This window comes from Armigeres subalbatus, chromosome 3 (assembly GCF_024139115.2).
Source record: "Armigeres subalbatus isolate Guangzhou_Male chromosome 3, GZ_Asu_2, whole genome shotgun sequence".
Lineage (NCBI taxonomy): Eukaryota > Metazoa > Arthropoda > Insecta > Diptera > Culicidae > Armigeres > Armigeres subalbatus.
The window spans coordinates 248,135,502-248,159,938 of NC_085141.1; the positions used below are offsets into that span (position 1 = coordinate 248,135,502).

The 24,437-nt window shown below is 40.7% G+C and overlaps 1 protein-coding gene across 7 annotated transcripts in view; it reads left to right on the forward strand.

Moving 5' to 3' along the window:
* The window catches only part of LOC134223259 (zinc finger protein jing homolog), a 443,857-nt gene that overhangs the window by 399,988 nt on the left and 19,432 nt on the right, over positions 1-24,437 (forward strand). For 6 of the 7 annotated variants that reach the window (XM_062702408.1, XM_062702407.1, XM_062702410.1 and 3 more), the window contains one exon: positions 20,219-24,374. In XM_062702408.1, the coding sequence (XP_062558392.1) occupies positions 20,295-24,374 (4,080 nt within the window). In that variant the 5' untranslated portion in view covers positions 20,219-20,294. The remainder of the gene's footprint in view (positions 1-20,218; positions 24,375-24,437) is intronic. The other variant, XM_062702413.1, reaches the window with a different exon arrangement.

Below are 24,437 nucleotides of genomic sequence, written 5' to 3' on the forward strand. Positions count from 1 at the left end.
CTATTTTGAACCAAGTTCAACAGCATTTCAGGGATAATGTTTAGTTTGAGTTCATATTTTAAAAGCTTCGCACGTAAAAATGTACGATCAATGCAAAAATATTGTTGATTTGAAACAGAATCTGGTTGCTTTGCGGTTTTTTTTCGCGGTTATGGTTTATATGTTTTGCGGTTTTTTTTTCTCAAATACGCATGTCTCCTACGAATCTCGCCAGAGTCGTATTGTATACAGGCAGGGTTTTTTTAAAACGATTTTTATGCGGTTTGTATACAATTTCGAAAATAATATTTAAAATTTTATTGCTAAAATCGAATGGCATTTGTTGCCAAAATCAAATGGGGTCTGATTGATTCAGAATTAAGCACAACACAGATTCTTTAATAATTCATAAAATTTTCATTCCAAAAATCATATTTAAACTTAAATAAAGAATAGCAAATGGAAACCTTCTTCTGAATCACAAATTCGAAATTAAATGTTTTGATTGAAATCTTTGTAAATCATCAGAATATATTTAGTCAAATTGTTAAGTACTTATCAGAGCAGATGCCATGAGGAGAGTGAGCATCACATTTTTTATGCTCCATAGGGTAACAATACCCTAAGTGGCGGTAGTATCAATAGTGGAGGTAGTGAGGTTTTTTTTAAATGTTTCATCGTTATACACTTTATGATTGTTTCAGTAGATGTCAACTAGATCTTGCTTGTAAAACTATTGAAAACAATGATTTTCCTCAATAAAATTGACTCCCTTGTGGCTATTATGGAGCGACTGTACCAATAGTGGTGACTCTCATAAGAAATTAATGGATAGCACCACTAACCAAAATTATTTTTTACCAGCACTGAAGTAAAAGTGTACCCATTATTGGTGCAAGCAATTTTTTGGTACCGTCAACTGGGGGGAAGATGATCATTTTTAAGACAAAACATGCAATAACAATGTGTGTTTACATTTTAAATCGAAACAAATATTTTCAAAACATGTACTGCGTTGCAATAATCAACAACATTAGTTTTCTGAAATGCGTTCGCATTTATTAAAATAAATTAAATTATCTCACATTTTTTGAGTAATCTGGTTTGGGGTGAAGTTGATCAAGACAGCTCTACTAAAATCATTATGACCTAGTAGTCAAAATACACTAGGTTATTTGTATGAATGTTGAATTTACTACGTAAAGAAGTCTACGAAATCAATATTTGAAACGAAAATAGCGTCATTTATGACTATCTCTCTCTTTCTTCCACAAAATACATTTTCATGATTATAACCGAAAAACTCGGACTTCTACCTAGCGGAGACATTACTTGAACGGAAAATATTGTTGACCACCGTTTCATAAACAAATTTGGCACTTTTGACTGACACATCAAATGATCATCTTCACCTCAATGATCATCTTCCCCCCAGTTGACGGTAGTTGTGATGTTTAATAACATCAATCTCATTTTTGTTAGCAAATTTATTAGTTTATCTATTGGCTAAGATATTAAAGCGATCGCATGACCATCTATTTTTGCCTTTCTCGTATACTAAGTATAGTGTTATATAGTGTTATATACCGATCGACTCAGCTCGACGAATTGAGGTGATGTCTGTGTGTATGTGTGTGTGTGTCTGTGCGCACCCACCCAAAAAAATGTCACTTATTTTCAGGCACTTATCCTTAACCGATTTACTCGCAATAAGTTGCATTCGACGCAGGATACTCTACCATTGGACTATGGGCTAAATATGGCCAAAATACTATACTATTTTTACTATTTTTTACTAAATACTATTTTTATAATGCACGAGAAAGGCACCATCACCACTAGGTGGATTAATCTGGGTTTTTTTTAATATTTTCTGTTGTGGATCTACTAATACCTCCACTATTGGTACCGTTAAACTACTCAAAAAATATGAAAAAAAAATATTATGGGAGGATCATGTCAAATGGCAAAAAACTTAATTCAGATATGTAATAATGAGTATTTCAGAAATACTTGAATTAATTTCTTTCTCCACTAGGAAGTTCATTTGAACGTGAAAAGTCCAATCCAAATACAGGCCGGACTCGATTATCCGGAGGCTCGATTATCCGGGGCCCGATTAACCTGAGAAAATGGCTCGATTATCCGGAGTAATATTTTTACCCATCTTACAAAAATAGAAATATTATCTTTGTGTATCCGTAACGTATCCAATACGTGCAAGACGCCTAGTAATGAAAGTGCCTTTCTCGTTTCCTAAGGGACTGTTCACAAATTACGTAACGCTTTATGGGGAAGGAGGAAGTCAGACCAAGCGTTATGATCCGTACAAAAGAAAATAAACCTTCCATAAGCTACGAGAGGGAGGTGCGGTATCAAAATTATCAAATTCAGCGTTACGAATTTTGCGTAAGAACCCTAAGAGAACGGAAATCAAGAACATTCATAATTGGGCAATTTATGAATTTCAATTTAAAGCACCGATATTTTTTAAGCATTCGTATGTACATTCTGAGTGCAGTTTTAACATTGTGATTCATGCCACCAAATGGTCCTTCGGAATATCCGGAATGGGTTCATTCATAAATTACGTAACGTCAAATTGGAAGATTTTAGACCTAAATTCTCCCCCCCGTAACGCTTTTTGTATGGAAAGTATAATTGGTTAGTATGATTCGTAACGCACGGCCTGACCAGGGAAGGGGTTACGTAAGTTACGTAATTTGTGAACAGCCTCAATATTTGTATGAAAAAATGGTTATTTCGCCAACGGTGGTCCATATATGGATTAAAACACCAGTTCCATGTTCATAGTAACAACAAATGGCGCTGAAAAATCCTTTTGTTTAGGAAACATCCGTAAATTACCAATAGCACCGCATTTTGTCCATATAGGTCCTTAGAGGCCATGCGTATAGTTTACAATTTAGATCTAAGCTCTCCGAAATTTTCTCGTAGAATTTCCGAAGATTACTAATGGACAACATTAAAAATTTCCAGTTGGAACTCCGTTGGAAACAGTTTTTGTGAATCTTAAAAAAATCACAAGGAAATTATGTTTAGTGGAAACTCCGGAAAATTGTCCACAAGAAAAAAAAATCGAAGCATGCATGTCCGGTGGGATAGGCAAACTCCTAAACAATTTCCCGTGAAAACGTTAGAACATTTCCTGCTGAAAATTCGAAAAACTTGGAAGAATCTTCTGGGACAGTTCATTAAATTTTTCCGGCGAAATAAAAATATTCTCCCGTTAATGTCTTAAAAATATCCTTTAAAAAACTTATAGTGAAAAGCTAATAATAAAACCTTGTTAAAACGGCTGGACAGGTTTAAGTATGAATTTGCATGCACGAAGAAGTTAAGAGTAACTTTCGGGCACATAAGCCTTAAGCGTTCATTTTTCCTCGATCCATTATTTCACTTTTAAGCGAAATGTCATTCGAGGGGCACATAAAGCTTCACCTTCTTTCAAATTCAATCACAATATTTTTTTTAAATCTGTATTTTGATCAAACCTGGGTTTAGGGCCCTAACCCTAGGTTTTGTTCAGAATAGATGAGAATATTGACTTATTGCGAGAAAAAGTGCATTCAGTGACTTGAGCTCGAAAAAAGAGACTTTTTAGTGACTGACCCGAAAAAAAAGTGCCCAAATCACTAAAAGTGACCTGCTACTAGGCCTGTCAGAACCCTAGATATACACATTTGCAATACATACATTTTCCTAGAGGGAAATTATACCGTGGGGGACCGAAATCCATCCACCTCAAGAGATTTCACTAAATTGCAGGGGATTTAAAGTAATTATTTGCACTTAATTTATAATTTTATAATTACCTTAAGGGGTAAGCAGTAAGACGCTCGGCTACAAAGCAAGACCATGCTGAAGGTGGCTGGGTTCGATTCCCGGTGCCGGTCTAGGGAATTTTCGGATTGTAAATTATCTCGACTTTTCTGGGCATAAAAGTACCATCGTGTTAGCCTCATGATATATGAATGCCAAAATGGTAACTTGGCTTAGAAACCTCTCAGTTTATAACTATTTATAAGCAAGGGTAAACGGAAATCTGCAACCAGACACCTGAGGAGGTAACTCAGGTAGTGTGGGGATGGGTATGTCACTCTTACCCGACCCACTAAAACCAAAACCCTTTCGCCAGTCCGTACCCCCGGTCCGCAATTAAGCAATACATCAGGGGGGGGGGGACTAATGAGAATGCCCACGGCTATGCTAACGCACTTGACGTCAATACACACAACATCGACTTCAAGGGTGACCACTTCACCACCCGTCGATCGCAAGCTATGATAGTAACCTAGCGGTCCGTATCATAATCTCACGTTGGAGACGAGCACCCCGACAACAACCACCGCGCGTGAACCGCAATGACCTCTATATCTACATACTGAGGTCCCCGTCCCCGCAGCCCACCCGCGACATGTTGGTTGTCGGGGTGAGCAAAGTGTTCACTGCATCACAGGTGCCCTTACTGCACTTGTTGGTTTTGTTCAAGACGCCACCACCGCTGCAGTTTCGACATAATCTGTTGAGATGCTGTGTTCACCGCATTCCATATAGCTTCCTCCTTCCTTTGTGGAAAGTTTTTAATTTTTTGTAGCCAAAATATTTATTTTGTAAAAAACTTTGTAATTATTCATTGCTTTTATTTATGAAAATGTTTGTTTTTTTCATGTTAAATTATGATTTTTTTTTATGGAAAGTTCTTCTCTGATAATCGCAATTTGTACTTTTGGTGCTATTTTTTTGTTTCGTTGAATTTTTCATTATTTATGGAAATATTGCATTGTTTAAGGCGATTTTATATTTATTTATCACTTCTACCCTGATTCTATCAATATTAAGAATTTCTTATTTTTTTAAGTAAAATATAAATTTTTGAAGATGAGTTTTTGTTTTAGTCGGCCGCACTAGGCAGAACAAATGATTTCGGATGATGGTGTGATCATTGTGCATACTTCTCAAACACACGAACAAATAGGCATTTAAGTGCCGCACTAAGTAGAACAAATTATTTCTCAAAAAGTACTACTCCAAAAATAATACTATCAATTATTCAGAAAAGATTAGATAAATTATTTATAAATAAACTATGTCCCATCTACAATTTATTGATATTTCATGAGGTGGACGGATTTTGTTGCTGTACGGATTTCAGTCCCTTACGGTACATACATATGCCTCCTATCGACAATTTGTTTTTTTAAGCGATGCCACAGATTTTACAACTGTCACAGATAGAAAAGGAGAAATGCATCTTCAGTAGCAGATACAAATTGAACATGTTTTATACTGAAAAACGAAAATATGATCTTCCGATGCTAATTCAAATGTCAAACTGCTGTGATGTCATCTGATGTCATCTTTTTATGCTACGCTTGCTACGACACAGCAAAGCTTAAATAAAAAGATGACAGCTATTCGTTGATTCCTTGTTAAGATTGGTGCCTCTGAAAATGCGAGATGAAATTTATTTTGATTCTGGACAGTTTCACCTTAAGAGCCTTGTACTCGATTGGAACAACCGATTCTATAGCAAATGCGCTGTTCCAATTTTGATATTCCGTCTCTTTGTTATTAATCCAGCCTCGTTACCTGAAACTAAATCTAAATCAAAACATCGAAACACCCAACTTACTTCGATAATAACTTTGTAACTTTTGTAGCTTCGATAATAACATTATTTCCTATGTGGCCGTATACAGTTAAAAGCCGACGCATTGCCAACATTAGAACTTTACTTTTTGTTTACAGATTATGTTTCCAGATAACTTCATAGGGCTGATACTGACAGAATGTCTACACAAAACTCTAAAATCTAAACCCTAGAAATGAGAACCAAATTTCGGTGAAAATTTTCCGAGGTAGAACGTAGAAAATGGATCCTTTTCCGCAGGGTGGATTACACTTATGTTTTGTTTTTGCTAAATTGCTCCATGTTACAATGTTACATTGTTCACCGAGAAATCATAAAACTATTATACACCGATTTTCAAATTTTGATAACAAACCCTTTTATGGCTTTCGAAATCAGCTACTGCGCCATCATCAACCTAACATATTATTTCATATAATCATTATTAAACTGAAACAAATATACCTTATTTTTTGTCTTTATTAGTGTTTCAGCCCGAGGCTGGCTCGTCTCGTATATAACTTAATTAACTGTCGCACTACTAAAGCTATGTCCATTTAGAATCCGGAATAATAGAATCATCTGTATCTCGGTAACGGATTGACGTACAAATAAGGTTAATACATCAAAACAAGGGCAATTCACTGTACTTTGAGGAAAAATTATTGATACAAATAATTTCTTCTTGTTTCTAGTGAAAATTCGCACCTTCTTTTATTCCTCTTATCAAAGTTGCACACCTCCGGAGTCAACTTCCTTGGCACATTTGCTCCACATTTTGGTCATCTGAGTCGCGTCCCGAGCTGTTTTCCACTTTTCCACTTTTCTTAAGCTTCCGCTTCATTACTGCCCGAAATGTCTCGATGGGCCGGAGCTGTGGGCAGTTGCGTGGATTTATGTTTTTATCAATGAAATCTTCGTTATTATCGCGGTACCACTGGATGACTTCCCGGCTGTAGTGGCAACTCGCTAAATCTGGCCAAAACTTCGCGGGACCTTTATGGGCTTTATGGAAGGTCGACCGCGATTTTTGAGACATTCCTCCTTGTACAGCTTCGAGTCCATCGTCTTATTCGTCACAATCACTTAGGTCTTTGCCCCACAGTTGCATATCCCTTGCCAAAATCATCCGTTTTTTGCAAGTTTGTCCAAAAAGCAAACTTAAACTTCGCAGGAACTACTCCTCGTGCCGTCACCATGTAGAATTTTTGGCTAGGAAGCTGTCCGAAATCCATTTTGACGTAGGTTCCATCGTCGATGACAGGATTATCAACGTGAGTGTGCAGACTATTTTTCTCCTTTCGGATTCCATCTGGAATAATTTTTGACACGCTGCACGAAACTTCGTGAAATTTATACCACAGCAAGTGGGCGCCTAGGTAGACAAACCGCTGTAAAAGAATTCTTGCAGCGGTCACTTTCCGTGCCGCTGCAATACAATAAATGATTCCGGATTCTAAATGGACATAGCTTTAGTTCTGATTATGCCATGGATGGAAGTTCACCCATCACTGTGGAACAGATCATCTTGTCTTCTATCAACCATTGATAATTGGTCCACGTGGTTTCGAATCACGAGTTCGTAGAACCGCGCTCGCTTTCAAGAGGTTGACGCCCGACACGGCCGAAATTTGTCTGGTTGCGTGTTCTTCACATCACAACCTCATCCACAGCACAGCATAGTCGGGTGGATTATCGCTTCTGTTTTGATCTACCGCTGCTGCTAGCGCGTTGGTTTGCTACAACATACAAGTAGGTAGAGGTTCAGTGGATTACAACAAGGCGAATATGAATGAATTCATGTGGAGGATTCTTAATCAAAGGAAGGCAGGCTTGGTTGCAGCGGACGTCGCGACGCCTTTGGTGTCCTTATGGACGGTGGGAAGGGATGATGGAAACACAAAACAAAACAAGTCATGTGCCCGAAATTGTCCCAGACGGGTTTATTGATTTTCCTGGCCTTTGTTGTAGGCTATTTCAGGCAAAGTCGTGTTGTCGTGTTGTTAGGTTAATTTAGTTAATTGGAATTCTATTAGGACGGTTTGACGTTCGGTGGCCATCTGCCACCATCACAGAAGAGTGAATAGCTACTTTCGTTTCGTCGGTGGACTTTCCGGACTTGGACCACTTAAAGCGATGTAGCAATTAAACTGAACCTCAATGACGGCGACTGTAAAACTTTACTTTTTGATGTGTATGGGGGACTATTGTTATTTTTTGCTGTTTTGTCCATCGGCACTAATTTCACACTTTGAGAATTGTTATGCTATTAAGTCGCATCGAACGAGAAAGGTTGCTATTAAGACCAACGTTGTCGTATCATTGGTCTATCATCAAATATACGATATTTAATCTGTACAAGGGCAATAAAGTAAATTGAGTTGGAATCAGTAATCGTAAAAGTTGTAGGCGTATCTAATGGGTTGTTCTGTCGAATTGACTTTCGCATAGTTCTATAAGCGTCGATGGACTTCCATTAGCTTTGTGCATTAGTGCATGAAGTATATTGCTAACACATTCAGGTCAAAGTTCTTAAATCTTAAGCTCGAATGTTCATATAGAATATATGAACGATCGCAAAAACTGAAAATAATAATTGCCTTCTACCAAACATAACCGACGCACAAGGAAAATTACCGAAAAGAAAAAGATTTCTCGCTTAACTTTTCAAAAGGATCTAAGTAACGTTTCAAAATCGGAACAACTTGGGCATTTTTCCGATTATCTGGGAAGTATGCCAGTTGAAAACATTTGTGAAATAATTAACCAAAAAGTATAAAGAGTTCTTAGAAAATTTCTTGATAAGTATGTAGAAAATATCACCGTCATACGGAGCTTTCATATTTAAAAAAAAAAATATTGATAGATCTCACCTCATACAAACTAGTTCCAAATGCAGGGTCAAAAACGTTTTTATTATTGAGAAATTCTTCAAAGCTCCGCGTGTCCTGATAGGACTAGAGAGAGCCCTAGACTAAAATTATGGTCACTTTCAAACTGATGAGCAAGTTTTTGAGTTTATCCAATCCAATTTTATTTCACCTCGTGTTTTCAAGCAAAGTTGTGCCGTCAATAATGAAGCAACGAGCAGCTGTCATCTTTTTATTCCACGCTTGCTGCGACGCCAGATGACAGTTATTCGTTGCTTCTTTGTTGAGATTAGTGGCTCTGAAAATGCGGGATGAAAATTATTTGGATTCTGGACAGTTTCACCTTAGGTGCTAGAATTCGGTTTTTAAGAACATAGTTGGAAGAGTACCACGATGGCTGCCAGTCCGCTAAGAGGTCTTGCATTAGCCTCATATTTTTAAGACGGATTAACAGCTGAAGATCATCGTTAATAATAATGAAGTTGAATTTTATTTCACATTTAGGAATTGCAATGCCTCTGGCTTTGACAATTAGATTTGTCAAAGATACGAGAGCATTATCAATATCACTTTTGGTATTGAGAGGAATATCAACATCAAAATTTCTATCAATATACGTTTTATATAAATCCCAATCAGCTCTATGATAATTAAAAGAAGAGCTGATTGGATTGTGAATGGCTTCCTGTGAGATTTCAAACGTCACAGGAAGGTGATCAGAGTCAAAGATATTGAATATTGAAGATATGGAATAGTATAATATCCCGCAGAACAATCTTCAAATAAAATTTTACCATTGGATTTGCTTTGAGCATTATCTCATGAACGGTGTTTGGCATTGAAGTCACCAATTACGAAAAAAAAATTGATTTGTTGCGAGATTGAATTTGAAGATCTTCTCTCAATAAATTATTTTGCTACCCATTGCATTGAAAAGGTAAGTAGGCTGCAATGAAGGGAAATTGTCTAAAATTTGTTTCAACAGAAACTCTCAAAGTTTCAAAAACTTTGGTTTCAATTGAAGTTAATAATTAATCGCTATCAAGATGATCATTTCTGTAAACAAAATAATTTGAGTCCGAATTTATCAGTTATAATGGCAATGTGCATTGCACATTATAAGCTGTTGGGAAGTTGAATAATTCATCTTCCTTACCCTTTAAAGAGCAGGCATTTCAATTAAGAATTAAAAAAAAAATACTTGGATCCTTCAAAACGAAGTCCAATAACAATTTTGTGTGTGAACTTTATACCAACCATTATGACATTATTGTATGGAGTCTAATTTTATCAGCTAGAGGCATTAATTACTGTTTTACTGATTTTTAGAGGAAGTTTTCTGGAATTTCTAGCGAATTTTGTGAAGGAATTCCTGTAGGAAATTCCAAAAAGAATTTCCGAATCAATTCTTGAAGAAAAAATCTAATTGAATTAATGAAGGAATTAAAAAACTAAATGAGTTTTCGAAACTAATTCGTAAAGTAATTTCTGGAGGAATATTTTAAAGAAATTCCAATGGAATTTTTGAAGGAGTTCCTAAAAGAATTTCCGAAGGAGTTTCCTGAATGCGTTTTTAAGAAATTCCTAAAGGAATTTAGGAAGGAACTCCAAATAGAATTTGCGAAGAAATTCCTAGATTTCTACAGGAATTCCTTCTGTTGTTCCATCTGGAATTTCTCCTGGATTTCCTTCGAAAATAGCCCCAGTTGGGTTGTATAATTGGTAGTTGTATTATTGGAAAATGCACCAGTAACTTATTCTCAAAATCCTCCAAAAATCCCTTGAAGATTACGCCAGGATCATTTTCGGCAATTCTCGAAGGGATTTCTTCAAAACATCTTCTAGAAATGAATCCAGTAATTCCTTCGAAAATTCTTCCAGGAATTCCTTCGGAATTTCTCTTAGACATTAGGTCAATACTTCCACATCGAATTCTTTCACTAATAACGTTAGCAATTTTTCTGGGTTTTTTAAACCCCCTTTCCCACCATGTAAGATTTTTCCCATATAAATCATTTTTTATTTATATGGAGTGTAAGAAAACTTCCGAAACTCCTTTAGAAATTTTTACGGAAAATATTCTGGTAATTCTTTCGGATATTCCTTCGAAAATTTCTTTGGGGATTCGTTCTGGAGTTCCTTAACAAATTCCTTCGGAAAATTATTAGGGTTTTAAAAATTCGCCTAGGAATTTCTTTGGAAGTCGCCTTAGATTTTTTTAAATTTTTCTCTGGAATTCATTTAAGAGTTCCTTCAGGAATCCCTATGGAGATTCTTTCACAAATACCGTAAGAAATTTCTACAGAAATTCTTTCAGAAATTCCTGTTAGGTTAATAAAAATAAAACAAAACAGTTAAGTACTCGGCAACACCATCTGTATTTGTTGTTTTTTTCTGAAAAGAGATTAATTCTTGACTTCTGGTTAGACATATTTTTCTGATAGCTTTTTTTCTTAAAAGCTCTGTTCTCCTCCTCCACGATAACAAGTCGATCCATAGAATTAATAACTCGCTCCACATCCAATGCGTAATAATGATCATGGGCCAAATGCTTGGCGCGAGTTTTCCTGGGATTTTCGTTAGTTAGGTGTATTTGCTGATCGATGTCGACATTACCCAATTCAACTTCTCCAGCAACATCAATTTCGTTATCCTCATATCCATGGTCCAAATCCAATGGAGAAGCATCTATTTCCATCGGAGTTGATATTATTGCTGCTGGATTAGCCGGTAAAAGCGATGGAGCTGGGAAATGCCTTAAGCTAAAATTGATTTAATAGCTGGACTTTGTTATCATTCTTCTTATAAACATAGCCTAGAGATTTATTTCTGTGATTTGTACAAGCAGAGTTCTTATTGATACCCGGTTTTGACAAAACTCGATCCAGGGTGTCACATCCCTAAACATAATTTAATATACGCACTTCATCAAATGAAAATAAAATGGGTGAACAGCTTGCCAGTTCAGTTTAAAAGAAACTGTTTTTGGCCATCGCCTTGTATGAGTTGTTTGCATGGTGCAATGGCTCAGCTGTTATTGTTTTATTTTATTGACATTTCTTCAAAAGAGGATCGATTAAAATTAACAGTGTACTAGTTCGGTTTTTGTTCATTTGCGGCGCTTATCGTGTCTCCGTAAAATCATAGAAGTCGGGTATCTTGTTGGTTCTTGCCATCATTGCCAACAATCAGAATTTCTGTTTTCGTCTACACAGGATTATTTTTCAAAAACATGAAACTAAGCCCATTGCAAATTATGCAACCTTTTCAAATTATATCAACGTTATGAACTCTATGATGACCGGAAAACTATGCCACATCCATTTTTATTGCCTTCTTATGGGCAGTTCGGTGTTAAGCATGTTTTAATTCATATTATGATAGAATATTGTTACACCATTTGAAACTTAATTTGGTTTGGGATATGGATTGTGAGTGCTTCGTTTATGCGTCCAATTTGGGAATCTCGAGCTCACTCAGTAGCCGCTAAGCTGCGAGGGTCGACGGAGGTCCTGCTTAATTGATTGAAAGCACCAGTCTAGCGTACTGAGGGTCGAGGGTTCAAGTCTCATCGAAGGGATACCTCCAATACATTTTTCAAATCGAAATCTTGCACATAATAAACATACATATTCACGTCTGAGTTTTCATAACATTGTAAATCAATATCCAAGTAGGGTGGTCTAATACCCGGAAAATAGGCAGCTAACTTTGATTGAACTGCATCAGAATGGCATTTCGCTAATTTCCGAATCACGGACATGCAGTTCCATGCCACAACTCCTGTATTGTGGTTTGCTGTACTGCCCATGATCGCATATTTGTAACACTCGCATTTTTGTTCATCTTGTAAAAAGCTCAGATTATTGCATCTAATCGCACAACAGTAAAAAAGGTTTTACTATCTTGCTTATCTGTGGTAAGCTGAAAATGATCGAGTTTGTGGAGGGATGGACAAACTATCAATTTCGACTGTAGTTAATGATTCGGAGATGGTTTTTCAGTCTTGACAAAATCAAAACACTGTTATTTAATCTTGTCCAACGTTTCGGTCCGTTTGGGACCTTCCTCAGGGACTCTAAAAGTATTTATTTGAACTTTGTAATTATTTCTAATTAAGCATTTTTTGATTTAATTTTTACCAATTCTTACAGGTTTATCCTCAACTGTGGTTCTGCTGAACCATTGATTGTCATGAGGTCAGGATTTCTGTTTTATAATAACATCTGATCAAAACAAACAAACCACAAATTTGTAAAAACATACACACACATCTACACATGAGGCAGGAGTTAAAACACCCACACCAGTATACACCGAAGATCGTAGAAAGCAATGGTGATCGATCTTGTTCCAGGCACTGAATTCCAACGAACGATAAACGGAAAGGGTTTTACCATAAACGCGGTGCTCGAACCGTTCTCGTTTATGTGGGAGTAAGTACACTGGAGGAAACACTGTCTGGGTAAAATGAATATTAATCGAAAATGTTATTATAAAACAGAAATCCTGACCTCATGACAATCAATGGTTCAGCAGAACCACAGTTGAGGATAAACCTGTAAGAATTGGTAAAAATTAAATCAAAAAATGCTTAATTAGAAATGATTACAAAGTTCAAATAAATACTTTTAGAGTCCCTGAGGAAGGTCCCAAACGGACCGAAAAGTTGGACAAGATTAAATAACAGTGTTTTGAGGGATGGACAAACGATTCACAAAATCAACCAAAATGCAAATGTTACAAATATGCGCTCATGGGCAGAAAAACTGTATGATTAGTAGCCATGTGACATTGTCAATTAGTATTTTATTGTTTGTTTTTTTTAAAGGCTCAGACGTTTCTTGAAACTTTACGGAGCCGAAAACAATTTTTAAAAAATGTGTGAACTCTTCCTTGGCGGATCACGCTCGGTGGATCCTGACGAAGCAAATTGAGCTCGACGCTGGCTTGCCTCTAGCTTACGTGATTTTTCCTTCATAACTACCTTGAAGTCGTTTACCAGCTGCGAAGAGTTGAGAATTCCGAATGTTCTTTGGATATATTTGTCATCGATATCCGGTCTCTGCTTTTCTGGCATTTCTTGTTGCTTCTGACTTTTTTCCCTTTCTTGATGATCTCCAATAATTTCTTCCTCAAATTCAACGATTTTGTCTGCCAACAAATCCACTTCCACAGTTTATGACTTTTTTCAGATGCGATGCTAATTTCGTGTGCCGGGTTCCGGTTTTTCCTCGAAGGGCAGATGTTTTGACGATGTCCTGTCGCTTGGCATAAGAAGCACGTGTACTTTGAACTGTCGTGGAAAACTTTTACGCTTCGGCAGTTAACTTCGATTGACGGAGGCACTTCCTTCTCCATTTCCATGTAAACGCTTCTAACATCAGTGAAAAAATGGTCCAATCCCAGGTTAGGAGGAAACTTTTCGCGAATGGCATTTTTCGGTACTGGTTGAGAACCACCTCCGTTGGCAGATCAAACACTCGAAGGTAACGAGTATTACCTCTCGATACCATCATACACAACTTCACAGTTTTACCACTAACGTATTTGAATTTCCGAGATTCCGCATTTTTCCGAAGAGATTCTAACATCACCGGCTCCGACATAAAGTTGATGCAAATGTTTCGGTTTTCTGTCAGCTGGTAGATAGCTTCCACATGCGACACATTACAATCCAATTGCTTTACGAACTCAGCAATCTCTACCCACAAGGGTCGAGGTAAATCGATCGAGAAACGGAATTTGCCCGTATTAATAAACACCTCGCTCATGACGATCCAATTCACTTTTGCTTGTGCACACGGTGCTCCTACTGTTTGAACTGATTGGTGCAAAACAAAAATAACAGGCAAACTATTGAAAAGCAAAACTAATTACGGCAGAACACAACTGCAATCGCGTGCGTCGTTTGCTACTAGACCCTCTGAATGATAAATCACCTGGGTTTGGTGATCATTTGTTCCTAGCACATCACTGTCTAATGTTCATTGAGTTTGCACTGTTCGACGATAACTAGCCAGGACCACTTAGGAACCCGGCAGGTGCAGGATCCGAAAATCGAATATCTGCTGTATATGGGAATAAAACACTATTTACTTCCAATCTTGTTTGCGAACACTCAACCGCAAGACCGAACCGATTTTGCAGTGAAAAAATGTCCTGTCACGGTCGCCATGTAGTAATAAAGTGTTACTATACTCCAAATGATGGGACATTCGGATATGGTTTGATGGTTTATATGCAACTGACTTTATTCAACTCTTTTGTTATATTTTGATGCGGCAGGAGAGAATAAAGCAAAGCCACACGTGTTGTTTTTTATGCAAGGTAATCAATGATAACACATGCATTAAATGTAAATTGATCCCTACCTATTAGGGCTGGGAGGTTATAGCTTATGTAGAATTTTTAATAATTCCCGTGAGAGAATTATTAGAACTAGAATAGCGATGGATTTTAATATGATTGAATGGAAAATTCCACTACAGTGCTAGCGCAAGTTACCTGATGCTCAGCCAGTATTTTCACCTTACTAATCGCACACTAAGCTTTTGTTTCATTTTCTCGAGAGTGTCTCCAGCGACCTCTAACATTACATTATCAGCGTTTATTTTTACACCGGCGGGAGATTCGGACGTAACACTCCACCGTACATGATGTTACACATTAATGGCCTGGGGATCAACCCCTGTAGAACCCCAGAAGACACTTCAATCGATTGGCATCGTGTTCATACAACACAGTATTGTATCCTGAATAATAACTTCCACAGGTTCAACCGCGGGTTTCCCAGGCTTCGGCAACAGCACCTCTGCCTTTTTTTACAGTATGGAAATTTACCTTCGTACATACAGCATTGTAGACGGATCAGCGAGTATAGTAACTTTGACGACATGGCCTGGGGTCCCATTTCAACACGGTGCCTTCCCGTTTTTTTCATCAGCGATGAGTCCATCGTTTGTCACTAGTCGTACTTTATCGTTGGATTCGTACGATGTAGCAGGTCAAATCGACGAGCGGTCTTTTGGAAACAAAACGTCTACTATCCTCTTCTACATCTCCGAGATCTCATGGAGTGTGCTTTTAGTCCTGGCCGTCACTACCCCTTATTTAGCCCCCAAGGGGTATCGTTCGGCTTCGTGCGCAGCTCTCTAACACTGAACGTCGTAAATCCAGGCCATCATTCAGACAGACCACATTCAACAACGCTAGCATATTTCTAACAGTATTTCACCCCTGGCCGTTTGTAAAACGACTGCCCCAGTCAACCGCCCGGATTTGAATTCACCTGCCATATTTACCGGTTTTCATTCGGTTAACTTTGCTGCAATAGTGGCCGGACAGAGGACTGTGCACCAAAAATGGATGTTTATAGACTTCGTCATCGGCGCATTGTATATCAAAACCTCAATGTAGCATGACAGATGCCAGCTTTGCGTCCCACAGGGTCCTTGGCATCTCCAGTTTGCTTTGCAAGCAAAGTCGTAGGATTCCCAATCCGGAGATGACGACTTCAATTCTCGGTCCGGTCAATGATGTTTTCGGTGCAATGGCGGGCATAGAAAAGCTCTCAATAAACAACTGAGAAATGCTAATAAAATACTAAGCTAAGACCAAGTTCCAGTTGGAATGTAGAGCCGTAGAAGAAGAAGCTCCATACCTCCGCATAGCTTACTGCGGTCCAGTTTCTTACAGGATTAGCTCTTACCGTCAGCTTTGAAAATAATTACGTCACCTATATTCCATATATCTTGGTTTGCTGCGTCCTCTGGACGATGTATCTTTAGCTCTAGCTTTAACCTTTTTGTGATTTACGACCTCCTTCCACAATAGGTTTCTTTCTCCCGGCGAACTTCAGCACCTTCACTTGTGGGACTGTTGGCGTCGTAGTTCCGTAATTTGGCTTACTACCAACTCCATTTCCTCAGTAACAAGTCGATTTTTACTTTCTGCTTCCTTACTGGATTCCAGCAAGGACTTACACCAGGGCTGCCCTACGTACGGCCCGCGGCCCCCGGCTCCATTTTTTGTGGCCCTTGGCGCGTAAGAAAAATAAACTCAGTTTCGGACCAGTTTTTCTAGCTGGCTCTTGAATCTCTTTTTTATTATTCATTATTTAATACGTAAGTTTTTAATCAAAGTTTGAAACGTTTCCAATAAAGATTGGCACGAGTAGTTTACGTTCACGTTGAAAAAAGGAAGACCGATTTGCTCAATTTGTGCAGAAATTTTTTCTATATTGAAAGAATAAAATCTGAATCCAAGCATTCTATGAAATATGATATTTGAGGTACGAAACAAAAGTTGGTAGAACTTCAAAGGTAGGGCGCTCAATCAATTTAAATTTACATTCATTGATTAAAATTATTGGTACAATGGATTATAGAAACAACAACTCTCTTCACTCAAGAACATACGAAGTCAGAAAATGCAGTACGGGCCAGTTTTGCTGTTAGTAGGATTTTGGCAAAACGGATGAAATTTTCCAGGACGGAGAGCTTGTTAAGGAAAGCATTTAGCTTGTTTTTTTTTACAACATCGTAAGTCTCAAGGAAATAGCCTCCTTCAGAAGCATTAGTTTGCGCGGAACACGGTGAAGAGTAAAAGTTCTCGCAGAAGATTTGAAAGCTGCGTTACGTGAATTTCTCTCGCAAACGATGAAAATACTGACGTGAAAAACGTGGCATAGAGGTGAGCCAGCCAAGAGCTGCAAGCTTCTCTAATAAAGATAAAAACAAACGTTGCACAATTGGATGTGTTCATAAGAGGAATTGATGGTCATTTTCAAATGACAGAGAAATTGGCAGCTTCGAACCCTATGCAGGGAACAACTCCTTGGAGAACTTAAGTGACCTTACGATTGATGCAGCGCCAGCAATCAATGCCAGGAAATAACAATGGCGTTGTGACAATTCTAAGCATGGAAAAGCAATCACAAAGATATGGTGATATTCCCTGCCATATTGCATATTCACCAATAGAATCAATATGCGAAAACGATCAATATTCCTCAAGTATTGACGTTTGTTATTAAGACAATCAACTTTATCAACGTTAGGGATCTCAACCACCACCAATTATGAATGATGTTGACGGAAATGACGAATACAAAGACTTCCTGTATTAGAAGTTCATTAACTACGCCTTGGTACCATGCTTGAGAGATTTTTTTTTTTCGAAAGCGAAATGGAACTATTTTTACAAGATAAAGGGAAACCACTACTCGAGGTGAATGACCCTGAATAGATGAGTGACTTGGCTTTTCTAGCAGATATCGCTAAACATGTCAATGACTTGAACATGAAGCATTTTGGCACATTGGGTTGCTGAAATCTGGTACATTTCTCTCATCCCGTTGAAAACAGTTCATGCAAATATGCTGGTAAAGTAACGAAATTCCGATTTTATCAACACCGTTTACCGATTTGAATAATTTACCTGAAATGTTTCAAATGGATTCCTCATGCAACGATCGAGTTTATTTTTTTTAGATAATAAAAAAACACTGATAGGGTAGAGAACCATTTGGGCAGCACACCCTATTCCCGTCAGCAACGTTCATTACTCGAGCGCATTACAACCGAAAAAATAGTTTTTTAGTACCTACATGGTTAGTTTCTGTCGATATCTATTGATGTACAAACAATCAAGCCATTTGGTTGGAACGAGTCGCTCAGGAAAAGAGGTCAACCACGCCAGAGCCAAGCAAGGGACACTTACTGTAGGGAGCGCCCAGCCACGGGGCGCCTGACACCTCAGGATTAGGAGATATTGCCAGCTTCATTGTCACTGAGTCTGACGATATGATCATATTTACTGTGGTACGCAAGACGTTAAAGTACCTCAATCCCCACGTAACGTGGAGAGGCGGAGGGTTCTATATGCTCCTGATTAGCGGGACATGGACATTTCAACACCGGAACCATAAATAAGGAGATTGGTTTAATCTGCTCTCCACATGCACAAATATCAAAAAGATGTGAAAAATAAATTAAAAAAAAGAGAAATATATCTAAAAATATTTAAACAAAAATTTCAGACAAATATCGAAGATTCTTCTAAAAACATTCGGGATGCAGTGCTTTTTTTCAAAGAGTTCTGAATTCAGTTTACTGTAAATTAAGACTCTGCGTTCAGAACAAAAAAATATAACAGATCTTAAAATTTTGAAGCTATTAAAAGTCAGATTTAATCATTTTAACAACTTAAAGCATATATAAAATTCATGCAGATTTAATTCATTTATCAGGTAATTTTATCCATCTACGCCTGTGTACATAACTCTTCCCAAATATGACTCAGTATTTTACGACCGATCTGCCCACTTCGCTAATTTACGGCCTTACACTTCGAACAAAGACTTGAAACGTTCCCGCCAATTTGCCAATTTATTCATATAGCAGCGCGCCCCATGCTCCCAAATCTGATCGGATTAGCTTCCCACCTTTTTCATTCGGCCCATCCCGGTCTGCGCGAGGAGACGATGCTCTATGGGAAAGAAAGATGAAATTCCACCGAAAGAAAAAAAGGTATCGACCCCCGGAGAACCGGTTTGGCCGCCCATCGGAATGCGAAATTTTTCGCTAGGATCTAATCAATGGGTGTTATTGTGACATCACATTGAAATTTGGCAACCATTATCATATACGAATCGGTCCGATCTCGTCGTCGAACATAATCGTAAATTGGGAACACTCGGGAATAGTTGGCCGTTTGTTAACCCGCCAAAGTCGGGCGAATCCTAGACCGGTTTCTAAATAGGACGGTTTGTCTAAATATATACCAACCGGTGGAGACTGAACCACGGGGTGATCATTTCCTTTCGTCAAATTCCAGTCACGTTCTCAAAATCGCACCGCTCGTTCATTGGTGGAAAGAAGTTAGCCCGCAAATCATCCTACGCATTTCCGGTTTCGATGATGGTCGATGCTTGGCGAATGGCATCTAGTTTCCAAGCCCAAAATCTCGATTCTGTTTTCTTTCATTCATGCCTTTTAGGTATTCTGCTTTTAGAATGCTTGACTCATTTGTGTAGCTGCCTTTAGTATAGTTATGATTACAAATGGTAAAATGCTATAATTTTCAACGCATACTTTATAGAGATGTGAGGTTTGGATTGCTTTGTTTCAAAATTGTCATTTTTGTTCAATATTTTCAACGATTACTTTGATTTCGACAAGGATTTCGATTATTATACTACGATAGCCGCCTCTGAATCGAATGGTGTGCCCCCGAAAACGCGAGCACTTTTAATCTTGGATTCCGTCAGGAGTGACCTTAAACTTTTTACTTAGTTCTGAATAAAGAAATCCATCGGTCTGCTTCAGCTTGCGTTGTTTTATTGGATTTTGAGCATATGATAGAAGCTAGAAGAAACGCTGAAAGCTTATCCATAAGCCAACTTGTTCTATGCTATGCGGAGTGTTCTGAGGTCATCGAACCATCTTGCGCTTTTTCTTCTAAATACCGATTTGTTAACCCAACTACTATAGCAACTATATAAGGTTCCGCTGTTTCATATCTTCTCTTCTGTTAACTCTCCTTAGTCAAAGAACCAGAACCGTGCCATACAACTCCTTGAACGCTCAACATATCCACTATCTGAAGTCATATCTATATTCAAGAGTTTTACTACCAAAATAATACACATTTGTCCTTAAAAAATGCATTCCTATGCGATACCTAATTATTCTTTTTTCTTATTTCTTTGCAGCTTGAAAGTTTCTGAGACTAGTGCGGAACGATGAATGGCAGCTCCAGAACGACCCTAGGTTAGGACCGGCAGTCCAATGCAGCACCCGTCGCTGACTGTGAGAAGCAGCAGCGGCATCAGTATAGGCAGAACCGAGAACTTTCCGGCAGCCAGGTCTCCGAAAGTCACCATAACAACGGCTTCCATGAGCGCAAAGATGGCCCCGCATACGCAGGGCTCCAATTTAACGATAAAACAGCAATACCAACCCCACCAGTGGCCATGGAACGCAAGCAACAACTCCAACGCTACCAATAGCAATACTGTCCAATCGAACAGCAACTCAAACACAGCCACTAGCAATAGCTCTACTGCCAGTAACAATCCACCTGCTGCCAATACTCCGACGGCGCAACACCAATCACTACCCAATATGCAGCAATCGAACACTGCCTTGGCTGCGGCCGCCGCAGCTGGTACCATCTCGGTAACGCCGGTCAACAAGCTGAAGCGCTTGCAACCGGCCCACTCGGAGGCAAGCACCAACACCAGAAGCAATAGCACCAACACCATTGCCAATGGTGCCAAACGAATACGAACCGCCAGTGTGGAGAAAGTTAACAAATCGGTTGGCACCAACACGACTGGCCTCTCGGGACCACCGGGTCTGGTGGCGGTTGGATCGAGTCTTTCACCTGCAGCAGCCACTACCAAAAAACTCACCCAGATGGCCATCGTCGCCGCGAGCAACGTCAACCATCACCACCAGCAGATCTCAGCCGCCGGTACGACGACGACCACCATAACGAAGAACACGAAAAATTTCACTGCCAGCGGGAATGCCGATCTAGCCAACGCAAACAAAATAACAGGTTACTTCAAGTCCCAAATGAAAACCACCAACACATTTAATAATCTTAAGAAAAATATTAAAACTATAGCGGGACGAGCCACGACGTTAAAGACGACAACGGCTTCCTCCACGACGACGGCAGAAGCGGAAGCGGAAATCACCACCACCACCGAGCTGATGACAACCACGTCCACAGTGCTGCAGCAGAAAAGTATCATCAAGACCGGTCCGGTCAAAAATACAAACGCGCCCAGCTTTGAGAAGTACCTAACCCTCCTTCACCAGCAGCAAGCAACCTCCATCACACCTGCCACCACGCTGAAAAAAGTCGAACGCAAGACTGCGCGGATAGCCCCCACTGTTTCGCTCACCCGAAAGGTTAGTCACACACCCCAGGGAGGTCTTGGAGTCGGACAACCCAAGAAACCGGTCACCATCGCACCTCGAACTGCTGATCCCAAGTTGAGCTTGAACTTCAACCAGCAGATCGTAGCAGCGGCCGTCACGTCAGCTGGATCAACGGGCACCCAGCTGATCAAACAACAGGATCAACATGTTAAGTCATCTCAACCAACCGTCCTGCTCACCGCCATACGAATACCCCAGCAGCAACAGCCACAGCAGTCCAACCAAACGCAACCGCAATCCAGCCAACATCAGTCACAGCAGAGCGTGACCCAAGCTCAACTGCAAGCGCAACAGCAGTACAAGCAAGCCGTTCAACAGCAACCCCAGCTTAGTAGTCCTCCACGAACACCAACCAAACTCGGATCGGCAGTGTTCCAGTTCCATCCGCAAACGACCACCGTCATGCCAAATCTGGTCCAGATACCGAATCTCGTACCAACCCAACCGGTTTCGTCGGCGGCTGCCAAACTGAACGCTTCAGTAGTCGTGTCATCAACCAGCAGCAGTCCCACCACTGCGAACCTGGTGATGAACAACGCAACTCACGGGTTGACTGCCACCAGACTGAACAACGGAACCACGCAACTTTACATGAACGGTGCCGTAATCAAACTGCACCAAATCCAACAACAACAGCAGCAGGCACTCAACTCCACAGGGCAGCCAGCATCAACCACACAGCAAAATCTGTCCATGGATACAGCGACCATGGGCCTCAGCGCACTTCTCGCAAAATCTGCAGCCCTGTCGACCGCAACCAGCACCATCAGCACAAATCAACCCTCCCATCAGGCCAAAGCGTTCGCACTCCACACTCAACAACCAACTCAGCTGTATCAGCAGGCCAATACTTCTACAGCAACGGCCTTCACTCCTCAATCTCTCTTCATGGCCCCTGGTGGACAAATCCTTCTCAACGCAGCTGCCCTACCCACCATGCTGACGTCGGCAAGTCTCCAACAGGCTCTTGCCCAAGCATCTCAGGCCAACATCCCAGCGTTACATCCGCTCCAACCCAGTCAACCTCAGTCAACTCAGTTACCAAATATCACTGCCATTATCCAGCAGCAGAACAACATCCAGCAGCAGCAACAACAGCAATCGCAGCAAATGCTGCCCAACTTCCACCAGCTGCTGGCCAACATCCCACAAACCCTGCTCCAAAACCTACAAGCACCTGCCAAACTCGGTCAAACTCCGCAGTTTGTTCCCATTCCTTCGAGCTTGTTCCTCAACCAACAAACACCAGCCTACACCACTAGTCCGTCCTCATCCTCTTTCACGTCGCCTATAACCATTTCCACATCAACTCTTCCCTCTGGATCAACCACCATATCGCAACCTCTCTCTCCACCTCCTCTGGTTGCCACAGTACCAACGTACACCACCACTGCGAAGCCAATAATGAACACATTGAACAACCAAAAGATCATCATCGCCTCCGCAACCAGTACCACATCGCACAAACCACCGCCTCCCATCAAACCCATCTCTATAACCGAACCCCCAAAACTGGTTCCTGTGCAGATGAACAAACCCTCGATCTCAATTACCCCCGTTATTTCGAATCCTCCAAAACTAGTCCCTCCCTCCGCTCCTGTCCCAAAGCTCGTCCTATCAGCATCAGTCGCAACCAAAGCTACATCGACCACCCCCCTTAAGGAGAAACCAAAACCCAGTTTAATGATGTCGGAACCGCCAGCACTAGCTCCTGCCTCTTGCACACCGCCAACACCAATCGTGGGACATCTTCCGGTAACACCAGTCCTATCTCCACGGGCCTTGGACAACACATCGCCACCCGCCCTCAACCCACTAAGCCTGGACTGTGGCAGCAGCAACGACAGTGGCATCGTAGCCAACTCCAGCGACACCGAAGACAAGTCCCTCACGATCGATCTTTGTTCGCCGGGATCTCCTGACTCCACTCCGCAGAAAAAGGAAGACGAATCTCGTCAAGCATCAACACCGTCTCCTGTTCTACCTTCATCTCCACTGCCGGAGCCACCAATCGTCCCTGTCGAAGTGGAACCGGATCCGGAACCTGAACCAGTTCTCAAACCTGAAGCTGAACCAGTTATCAACCCGGAACCAAAACTACAGTCGGAACCGGAACCCGAACTGGAACCTGCGCCGGAATTAGCGCCAGAATCACCGGAGCCCCAACCCGAACCGGTATCACCAAAAATCGACGAACAAGTCGCTGAGCTCTCTGAACCGGAGGATCCCCAACCATCTCCGCCCTCGCCGTACCAGCTTCCACCCCCTCCGCCTATCGAAACGGATCTACTGGACTCTTTCAATTTACCTCCCAGCCAAAAATCTCCGAAAAGCTTACTCCTGGAGCAAATCAAACTGAAACTGCCGGAACAACCGGATGACCAACCTCAGGAATCCATGTCCTCCGATCAGGACTACAGCAACCAAAGCCCACTGGATGAATCCGGCCCCACAGGATCGGCCGAACCGTCCGAATCTCACCGTTCGACCACACCCGCGGACCTCTCACCGCCGAGCATCGAGACCGACTTCCTCAACACCCCCCAAATGGCGGAATGCGCAAAAAGTCCCATCCTGTCGCAGCCGAAAACGATTCGTTTTCCGGCCGCGAACGGGGTGCACCACAACTTTGGCCGTAAAGGCTTCCGGCGGCTTTCCGATGGGCGCCTGTTTGGGGTGTGCTACTGGAGCAATTGCGATTCCCAGTTCGACACCAGCTCGAAGCTGTTGGACCATCTGCAGATGCAGCACGTCAACACGCAAACGGGACCGTTCGCTTGCCTCTGGGATGGTTGCAAGGTGCACAACAAAGAGTCGTGCAGCCGACGGTGGCTGGAACGGCACGTGCTTTCGCATGGTGGCTCCAAACCGCACAAGTGCATTGTGGCGGGGTGCGGGATGCGATTTGGATCGCAGGTAAGATTCTATTGTTGGCGGTGAATATAAGCCTTTTTGTTGACGGTTTGAATTGTTTTTGTT